We start from the raw sequence: 11,082 nt of genomic DNA on the forward strand, positions 1-11,082 counted from the left end.
ACAGATTTCCATTTTGTTTCTTTGTTCCCATGAAACTGGTGCCCATGAAGCTATCTTAGAATTGGCAGTGATGTATTAATATAGTGCAGATGAAATTTAACTCTGTTTCTCATTTCTCAAGCCCGAGTCCAGTGGGTTCCGTCAAACTTGTCTTTTTTGCCACATCGGTACCGCCCTTTATCTTTTTTTCTGGATTTGTGTTGTTTCTCTAGAATGAAATATGTGTGGACTCCGTATGTTTGTATGATTGCGGCCTTTGGAGTCTGTTCTCCTGAGCTTTGGACGACTCTTTTCAAGTGGATCCGACTGAAAACTGTGCATCCTGTTCTGCTGGTGAGTTCATCTTGTTTATAGCGACTATAAGGAATGGCTGTATTCACTGGTGGGTGTATAAACAGTCATCTCTCATCAAAATCACGATCTGCAGACAGGATATTCCTAACCCTTTCTAGCCTGGTGTCTTCTAAATATGTTCAGGCTGCAGCTTTCTGAACTCTTGGGTGCTTGGTCAAAGGCTGTTCTGAGTCTTTTAGGAGGCCATCGTTTTAAGGAAAATTGATATGGATAGGATTCGAAGGGTATAGTTTATGGATGAAGCTTGCTGTATAGGATTTTATAGGTAAAGACAGGAAAAGACTTGTGGTTGTAGAGACTTGTGCTATCTCTAAGTTGCATATTTTTTTAACATGATTGTCGCAGTTCAGAATGCATCACTGTATTTGATTTGTTATTTGGCTGAAGAGCTGTAGGTTTAGGGAAGTCTCGTGACTCAAGCACAATGTGAGCTGCAGTGTGATCATGATAAGATGGATGGCTTAGTTTTGGGCAAGGGAGGCTACTGAAGTATTGGTATTCTGTGACTGTTCTTATTCTGCCATCTTGATTATCTGGCAAAATAGCCTTCCCAAGGGCCAAAGATCAATCAGGAGAAGGAAAGACTATATTGGCAACCTGCTTAAGATGCTAAGTGGGTGCTAGATTATATCTTGTTTTCTTCTTTCCCTTGTGTTTGCTGCAAAGAAGAGGCTGTAGTAACATATGCAGTGGTGGTATGCTACCGGTTTGGACTGGTTCGGCCAAAATGGTTGATCAGGCAAGAGGAGGGTGAAAAAATGCTCCGACAATCAGCTGAGAGGAAAAAGAAAAGAAAAGGGCGGGATTGGCCCTCCCACCCGTCCTTGCGCTTTTCTCTTCTTTATCCTCTCAGCTGATTGGCACTGCAGGTCTCAGTTGGTATGGGGAAAGCTGCACGCTGGCGTGAGGCAAAGCAGGCCCACCAAGCCACGCCCACCGAACCAGTGGTAAAACAATTTGAATCCCACCACTGAACATATAGCAAATTGAATACTTGATTAAGTAGATGTCTGGATTTTATTAATGGGTGTCTCACTGGAGCTGCAGAAGTAAAGGCATTTTGGTATTTTATGTGTAGAAGTGTATGTGCTGGCTCACACATGCTTAGATGATAAGTAACTGAAAATGTGTTCCTTTTGTATGTTCATTAACCATTTTTTTACACATAAGTATCATCCATTCAAGTCTGGTAGAGCTACTATCTGCCAATGTTGTATTTTCTGGATGATAAGTCTTTTACATCTCTTCCCTAACCGAATACATTAGAGGCACAACTCTTTTGCCATTTAATGGTGGCCATTTAATGGTGGCCATTTAATGGTGGCCATTTAATGGTGGCCATTTAATGGTGGTGTATTGGCAGCCTGATATGTGGATTTCCTCATACAGCTGAACCACTTATTTTTGTACTTACTGACTGCTCCAAAAGAACTCTATATGCCATCTTTCATCCTTGTTAGGATATAATCTTACTTATGCCTATTAAGAAAAAAAAAGAAGATCAATGGGATATATTCCTAAGTAGAACTGTAGCCCCAAGACATGTACAGTAGTGATTTGAACGAATTTGCATGGGTGGGGACCAAAAAAGAAATTCTGAAATATAACTATTTTATCTGTCTGTTTACTCTTCTAGGCTCTCATTCTGAGTATGGCTGTTCCAGCTATTATAGGGTTTAGTTTGTGGAAAGAGGTAAGAATAGAATATTATATACAATATCAATATTGCCTTCCCCCTCCTCCTACTAACTATGCAGAATATTGGAAGATTTAATGATAAGAGCTAATACTTGGCTTTGATCAGTGGTGGGTTTCCAAATTTTTTCCTACTGGTTATGAGAGTGTGCAGGACTCAAGAACCACCCTCTGTGTCAATGCTGGTGAGCTGCGCTGTTTTTTAGCTTAGCTGAGGCGCAGCAATCTGCTTTACCGTGCGCATCACCTGAGCTAAAAAACAAGGGAATATAGGAGAGGTAAGGGGTGATGGGCAGGGCCAGCCAAAGGTGGCATTTGCTGGTTCCCCAAACTAGTCAAAATTTCTGCTACTGGTATGCCAGAACCGGTCCAAACCAGCTGAATACCACCCCTAGTTTTGATATAGTTCACTACATTATATATAGCAATCTTGCACAGAGAAATTTTCCCATAAAGATTAACTAAATGTCTGCACCAGTAGCACTAAAATGGTATAGATACTAGATAGTACTTTTTGTCTTAACCGTGATTGTACTTGGCTGACTTTGGGTTCACAAGCTATGCAAGATTGGGCTTGGTTAACATTTGGATGGGAAACATCCAGTGAATACTAGGGCGATAAGCCACAGCAGTGTTTCCCAACCTTGGAACTTTAAGATGTGTGGGCTTTTTAACTCCAAGAATTCCTGAGTCAACATGCTGGCTGGGGAATTGAAGTCAACCCATCTTCAAGTTGCCAAGGTTGACACACTTTAGGTAGAGTGAGAGCTATCTTGCAAGAAAGCAGTGGCAAAAGCTTTCTGTAATGCTGCCAAGAAAAATTACATGAACTGGACTTGAAGGAGGTTTTAGCTTTATCTCACATGCAATTCTAATAATATTTTAAAAAGATATTTAAATGATGTTGAATAACTTAACAAAACTAATAGAATACCTCTATTGATAAGTTATGACATTTAATTAGATGTACTTGAACCCAAAAGATGCATTTCTATTAAGGTGGATTATGACAAAGAAATTTATTTTTGCTATATGTAGCAAATGGATTTTTGAGCATGTAAAATGTGGTTTGGTGGTAGAACTAGGAAGGTGTTTTTAGTCCATTTTCCTGCATTATTTAAAGTTTTGTAATTTGTCTTCCCACAGTTCATAGCCTTGGTGCTTCCTTTTAGTTTTTTCCTAGGATAATGGCAGAACTCTCAGAGCTCCAAGAATTTTATGACCCTGATACAGTAGGACTCATGACCTGGATTAAGTAAGTAATCCCTATTTTTTTCTAACTGCAGAATATTTTGGTATTCTGATTCACAGTCATCATTTATCACATAGTGGGTTCAAGAGTTCTTTCCTGAGTTTATCCAGGCTTCTTGTGGGCTATAGAACTGTTATCTGATAATAATAATAAAAAAAACTCTTAGTGGTTTAACCATATGAGCTTTAATTGATACACCATCATTTTCACATATTTGAAATTTGATTATTACATGGTGACTGACAAGGCTGTAGAACAAGGGTGGGCAATTAATTTGCCCACGGGCGAAATTAATCTGGGAAACTGGGACTATTTAGAGAGCTGAACTAATAGGGCTGTTGCCATCACTGCTGCAACTACTTTCACGAGCCACACAGAAACAACCAAAGGCCTAGATGTGGCCCGTAACAGGTTGTATGTGGCCCATGGGCTATAGAATGCCCAGGTCTGCTTTAGAAACTGTCATGATACAAACCATAGTTTCTTGAGCATTAATATTTGAATCAGGAGCTCTGACTTGTTTCCTTTTTAAACAAGCCAGGAACTCAAACCAGCACAAAACAGTTCAGTTTACACAAGATAAGAAGGAAGGACGAAGTGTCTATAGTTAACATAGGTCAAAACTACTCAGCAGCTTAAAAACAAAAACAGCATTTTCAATCATTGAAACAAAATAATAAAACTACATACCCAACCAAAACCTTTTCAAAGGCAGGACCACATTACGGATTTTATGATATTATGAAAATATGTGTAATTGTGCCGGAAAAGGTGTGTTCAGCTGGAAGCTGTGCCAAAGTACCACTGACTATAGTTGCTTCTGGGCCATCAAGTGCCAGGCTTTGGGGCAGCAATCCTTTTTCCAGGCATAAACCTACAGAATTGTTTTAAGATTTATTGAAGTCATGAGGATTAGGTTACCAGCATTTTAGCAACTGAACTATTAGAAGTCTTTTGTCCCCTAAATCAATTGGGCCAATCCTTTTCTAATTTCATTATAGCGACTTTTCTGTGAACTGGCAAGGAGGCAGGTCTTTTTACTGATTTACGGGTGAGCTATTTATAAAACCACCATCTGGATTCTTATTGACCTTTACACTCAGGAACAAAATCTGGCTCGAACAGGATTTCTGAAATCTACATGTGTGTCTTCATGGAATGTGTGAGAGACAAGGCCTCATTATTTTTTACAGAAGACAGGCTCCTATTGCTGCCGTCTTTGCTGGAAGTCCACAGTTAATGGGTGTAATCAGACTGTGCACTGGATGGATGGTGACAAATCTACCTCTATATAATGATGATGACCTTCAAAAGAGAAATGAAAATGTGAGTCTCTATTTATCCTAAGATAGCAGGTTCCTTGCATGTAAAACTAAAATTGGAACTTTTTTCAGATAACCTAAACTCAAACTTCATAGGTAAATATATAATGTACAATACTTTTCTCAAACTCTGAATCTTGTGGCAGCTTCTCTTTATCCAGGAGTCCAGATAGATTTCTCACAGAAAGGCATTGAAATCTATTCTGAAACTGCAGACATAAAAAAAAATGTTTTAGAGGGCTGGTTCTTTGTATCACATTCTCCCATTTTTCTGCTCCTCCATCTAGCTTTATTTTACATTCTGGGGAGCTTCTACATACTATGGCCTGTCCATAAACACTCCCTATAGACAATCCAAGATTTCCTCATCTTTTTGGATAAAACTGGGGAGAGAATGGGTGGTTTTGCCTCCAGCCCCCTTATCTTCTCTTCCAAAATGATAACCAGCTGTTGCTTCCAACATATGTATTTTCAACTTTTTTTAAAAAATTACATTTAAAAAAAACACCTAAATATCTTTTAAATCCATAGATTTTTCAGATCTATTCCAAAAGATCAGCTGAGGACATCTACAAAATACTCACATCTTACAAAGCTACGTATCTAGTCATAGAAGATTCAATTTGCAATGAAGTTGGACCAATGAGAGGATGCAGGGTTAAAGACTTATTAGATATTGCCAATGGTCATGTAAGTAGTAGTGTGACATAATTCAGCCGCAAGCTCTTGTAGTTTACAGGATATATTAATAATTTGCATAATAAGTGTGTTACAAATCAATGAGCCAAATCCAGCACATCTTTTTTGGAAGCAAGATTTACTTGCTCATTGGTAATTGCTACAGATAAATATTACATAGGATACATCTTGTGACCTATTCCTCTGTACAACCTGTATAAGATTCTGAAAAGCAGTCATAGAAGGTAATCATAGCTGAGCAGTGCATTGAAACCAAGTTCTTTTGATTTAGTCCAATGCCACAATGTGAATGCTACATATGCTACATACACATTTAAAGTGAAAGAGCAAATCCTTTAGGGACCAGTTGTAAGTCCCTTCATTCAACATTGTCATAACTGGTCTCTAAGCAAATAGTCATAAATCGAATACTAATATTGGTTAAGATGGTGACGTAGAAATTAAGAGACTGTAAATTCTAGTTCCTCCTTGGACAAAACCTGTCATTTTTAGCCCATCTCACCTCACAGGTTTGTTCTTATGGAGAAAATTAGAGGGAGAAGAAGTATTGGTATGATCCTTACCGTGAGTTGTGTACAAAACAACTACAGTGGGATAAAAATCTTTTTTAAAAAGCAAACAAATTAACTGGTTACATGTGTATAACGTTTTTACTTTTAAAAATTGCTCCTGTTTGTAAAAAATGGAAGTGTATAAGGTGGAACCTAATATTGTAGTAATATTGCTACTTTCATATTGGCATTAGGAACATGAATGTATTTAATTAAGGATTCCAATATAAAATGTGTTTGATTTCTCCCTGAAGATAAATATTTATTTTGCTTGCTTATTGTTTTCTTGTTTTCCTCTAGGTTTATTATGACGAAAATGACAGCTCTGGCTACTCAAAATATGGGCGGTTTTGTCAGGAAATCAAAATGAACTATTCTCCATATGTGAATTACTTCACACGAGTATACTGGAATAGGTCTTATTTGGTATATAAAATCAATTCTATAATATCTTTTCAGTCCTGAGATATTTGCATCTTTTGAAGATGGACTCTGCATATTTTTTTTAAAAGGCTAAGGTTTCCAATAAACCTTTTTTTATTGCATATAAATTGCAGATGCACACAATAGCACATCACTGACTACATGAAAACTGCATAGTGTATCCTGCATGACTATTACAGACTAATTGACACAACAAGAGAGATATTTCCAGAACTATAGAGGATACAACTGTCTTCCAAGAATTAAAAGGCATCTTTTCAGCTTTTCAATTTTAACACCAGTTTGGTTTCAATTTCATAGCAATTACCTTTTCAGCTATGTTTGTTTATTTTGGCATAAATACAAAAAAAAGGATAAGAGAATTTGCTGGACATTATTCTCCAGATATATATATGTATGATATATATGTGTGTGTGTGTGTGTGTGTACACACACACACACACACACATATATATGTATGTATATGTTTGGGAGTGGGGTGGATGGGGAATGTTCTGCTATTTTCATAGTTTGGAAATCCCACTATATTTCTGAAATTTGTTACGATGGAAAAGGTAGAGAGACGAATGACTGAGGATGATAGACTGAGGAATAAGGCTGTGCAGACTAAGTTGTTGGCTGAGAGCAACTTTCTAATTGGGGCTACATTTTTATTATTATTTTTAATAGAGCATTATTATACTCTATGTTTGGTGAAAGGTTTGGTTTAGGTACCCAGTCAATAATAGTATTTTAAATAAGTTGAATTAAACAAAGATTTCCTTTCAGATTTGTAAATCATATATTTTAGGCACTCTTATGTTCTATCTAAAAAGGTAATGAACCAACATAAAATTTAGCCATTTAATAAGGAAAGGTTGAAGGTTCATATTCTAGAAGCTTAGCTTCAACTACTTGATACTTTGTGGGATTATTCTGTTCGTTGTTTATGTTTTTGTGTAATTATTGGCATTTATCATTTTGTCCTAGTCATTATTGGGACAAATTATTGTGGCTTAATAAGAGTATTCCACTCATGTGCTCTCCTATTCATTGGTTTTATAATATGCCCAGGATAAGTTTGGATTTGTAAGCCAAAATGAAAGATCAGATTTTGTTTATGAATCCTGATGTATTTTGGTAGCTACAGTTAAATTTTATTTATTCATAATTTCTTCATCCATTTGAATGGTGGAGCAAGCAAACCATATTTACATACTCATTTTTTTAAAATTAAAGTTGGATTTCTGGCTTGACCGAATGTAGCTATTGTCTGGCTAAAATATTTCTGCAAAATGAAGTCTAAATGACACTACTGACCAAGTTAATAATGTAAATTGGTTTACTTTCATAAAGTAAAAGTTTTTATATTTTAGTACAACTTTATTCTTCACAGCTTTTTTTATTGTTAAACTTTCTTTTCTACTTTTTTCTCTGATTTTTTTCCTGTTTTTAATCTCATGATCTTGAATTAAAAAGTTAAGTGTATGCCCTGAAAATGTTCCTAGTGTACTTGTTGAAAAAGTATTTTATTCTGAAATGTATTTTTTCTGACTTTAATATTACACAATACTTGACAAAGTAGTCAGAGAGGAAAAATGTGAACATTTTATCATTGTCTTGTTGTATGGCATTTTAGGGAAGCTAATCAATGCTGCCTTTTATTGTACAAGTCAAAGCTACCTGAACATAAGATTTTGAAAATGTAATTGTTTTATTTTACATTTAATTGAGCTTGGAGATCTCCTGCCAGGGATATCCATACTAGATGCTGAAAAAGCCAAGATGGTACCCACATCCATGTACTCAAGGCTCTGTCCATTTTTATATATATGTGCATTAGTGCATGTAAAAAAGGGTAGGGTTTTAGTCTCATAGTTAGGATGCCATTTTGATGTTTTGGGCCCTTTCTTCAGCCTGCCTGCCTGCTGCCATAAAAAAAATCACTCCAAATCAGCTGGATGTGAGAGCAATCTAGCTGTGACATCTCTGACCCCATTGATTGCCATGGCTGATTTGCCTGATCTGACTGGCTAGGTAGTGTCCCCTTCCTCCTTCACTGTGACATGTGCATCTCTTCCAAATCTGTGCGCTCCAGGGAAGAGGACAACCTCAGGAGTGTACCAGTCTTCTGTGTAATCCAAATCACTTCACAGAACCTGTTGTAGGGACTAAATCTGAAATGCATTGATTTTTGAAATGTAATTTTCTTTAATATTACAGTCATTTATTTCTGTACAAGTTTATGTCTCTATGCTTCTATGTTGTAGCAGTAAGTTAATGAAAGATACATTTGCTTTGAATAATTTCTAAAGGAAATTAACTTTGCAGTACTACTGCTAACTGTGTTGTGACATTTGAGGGAGAGATGAGAAATGGTGCTTTTAAATGCTCTGCTCATTGGTATTAAGCTATTTCCTTTTATTTTTATTTAGCTTCTGAAGCCTATTGAAATGTATACAGATAGAAACTAATAGCATTTCATTCGGTGGTTTTGAATTTTGAACACAAATTCCAATTCTCTGGATTGGCCTTTCATGAATCCCAGTCCTTCCAACCAGTGCAGTTAAAATTCCACAATCCTAAAATGAATTCCTTTTAAATACTATTCCCAGCGCTGATTATTGTAAACATTTAGAGAATAGTAACACATTTATATTACAAAATTTTACAGTTCTGTATATTCTCCAAAAACAGTTCTGAGCATGAGCAAGAAACATGTAATCTCTCTCTTGAGTTTCAGTGTGTCTTATAATTTAAATACTGGGGGTCTTTCCATACTGGTTATGCTTGAACTGAACAAAAAGACTGTCTCAGTCTTCCATATTCCTTGTTGTGAATATTAACCTATAACACCCATCATGTGTTAATTGAGGCTTTCATATTGTGTTTTTTAAGATAATGAACCAGTGTTACAAGCCCTAGTTGTTTCAATAACATATCCTGTTCCCTCCTAACAGAAAAATACCATACAGGTAGTCCTCGACTTACTGACTGCCATTGAGCTCCAAATTTCTGTTGTGAGTGTTGCAACGTTTTATGAAATTTCTGTTGTGAGTGTTGCAACGTTTTATGACTCTTCTCACCATGATTGCTACATGAAACACTGCAGTTGTTAAATTAGTAATACAGTTGTTAAGTGAACCTGGCTTCCGCATTGATTTTGTGGCAAAAAGTGACCACGTGACACCAGAACATTGTAACTGTTATGAGTCAGTTGCCGAACATCTGAACTTTGATAGTGTGACCATGGAGATGCTGTCACAGTCGTAAGTGTAAAAAACTATCATAAGTCACTTTTATCAGTGAATTGTCAGTAACTTTGAACAATCACTAAATGAGGTGTAAGTCAAGAACTAGTTATAGTGATTGATTTTGGCAAAATATGCTACAAGCACAATTGAAGCTCAGTTTTATTCCAAGCACATTCACATCTCCTTGGGTACATTCTCCTCTGAAACAAATGTGAATTTAAATATGCATATTTAACATTGTATCCTTTGACACAGGCACACACATATTGGTACATGTAAATGCAAGTGTAAAACTGGGTGTTAATTCTCAAGCACCTGAATCACTATAGCATGCAGTGAGCAAATACAAACCAGAGGTTAATTTCCTTCCATTTACTAGAAGAAAGCAGCATGAGAAGTGAAGCCATCTTAGACTTCTGCAGTTTATTAAACCCAGTTACCCACCTAAGTCAACAAGCACTATGATTAGCATGACTGAGGCAGGAATCTCCATTTTAAATATCAACATGAAATTTATTTAGATAAAAGTCTCCTGCTGAACTCAGAAACATATCTATTTGATTTTGCTCATAGTATTATTGAAGTGGATTGCCATTACCTTCTTTCTATTTCAGAGTCTCAGCCCATATGGAGAAATCCAATCTAAGCTGTGCAACAACCATATCCAAACTGCTCACAAACTAAATCTGATGGGGGATCACCACCTGTAGAATCTTCAAGCTTTTAGGAATGTTTTAATTATTATTTTTTTGTAAGTCGCCTAGAGTCACTGAGAGTGACTGCCAAATTCTCAAAATTAGTATTCTCAACCTTGGGAACTTTAGGCATGTAGACTTCAACTCCCAGAATTCCCCAGTCAGCCATGCTGGCTGGGGAATTCTGGGAATTGAAGTCTACATGCCTTAAAAGTTCCCAAGGTTGAGAAAGACTGCTCTAAATAAAATAAAATACACCATGGGTTATTGACTATAGGTATTGTTTACAATTGCCCAACAGTAAGCCTTAAATCATAGCTAACAAAGCTGAGTGGTAATCAGCCAACCTCACTTGAGGTATGAAACAGCCACAATAACTCACTTAGCAAAGAGCTAGAAAAGCCGATTACCTAACGCTGTATGCTCGCAACAAATAGTTTACTAAACATAGGAGATAATCATAATTTAGCCTAGAGTGGGGGCTAATCCAGTCTAAGTCACAGAAGTTTGCAAAAAGCATTTGCAAAAGAAGAATTTCATGTATTTCATAACCATGTTTATACTTATACCTGTTATCTAATACTTGCTTGACAAATAAATAAAGAAAAAAAAATATCCCGATAGATCAGGTCTCTGTACTCATACTCAACACCTTTCGAATTTACCTCGGGATCACCGTGCGCAAAAAGCGCAAGTTACGCTCTTTGCCGAACGAGAAGGAAGGAGGCCCATGACGAAACGCATCGTTCGGCGCCCCGATTCTGATTGGTCAGAATCGAGCAACGGAGGCGGACCAAAAGCTACCGCGGCTGTCTATTCCCCTATCGGAGGCTCGGA

At 36.8% G+C, this 11,082-nt stretch overlaps 1 protein-coding gene across 5 annotated transcripts in view; it reads left to right on the plus strand.

The window, feature by feature from the left end:
- Nucleotides 1-6,581, plus strand: part of DPY19L4 (dpy-19 like 4) — a 32,002-nt gene extending 25,421 nt beyond the window's left edge. For 4 of the 5 annotated variants that reach the window (XM_087962012.1, XM_026690771.2, XM_026690777.2 and 1 more), the window contains 6 exons: nt 213-333; nt 1,991-2,047; nt 3,222-3,304; nt 4,495-4,627; nt 5,155-5,313; nt 6,174-6,581. In XM_087962012.1, coding sequence (XP_087818138.1) covers nt 213-333; nt 1,991-2,047; nt 3,222-3,304; nt 4,495-4,627; nt 5,155-5,313; nt 6,174-6,338 — 718 coding nt within the window. In that variant the 3' untranslated portion in view covers nt 6,339-6,581. The remainder of the gene's footprint in view (nt 1-212; nt 334-1,990; nt 2,048-3,221; nt 3,305-4,494; nt 4,628-5,154; nt 5,314-6,173) is intronic. The other variant, XM_087962011.1, reaches the window with a different exon arrangement.
- Nucleotides 6,582-11,082: the final 4,501 nt, after the last annotated feature.

Source organism: Notechis scutatus, chromosome 3 (genome assembly GCF_049901735.1).
Source record: "Notechis scutatus isolate UNSWTSFEM ecotype Mainland chromosome 3, rNotScu1.2, whole genome shotgun sequence".
Lineage (NCBI taxonomy): Eukaryota > Metazoa > Chordata > Lepidosauria > Squamata > Elapidae > Notechis > Notechis scutatus.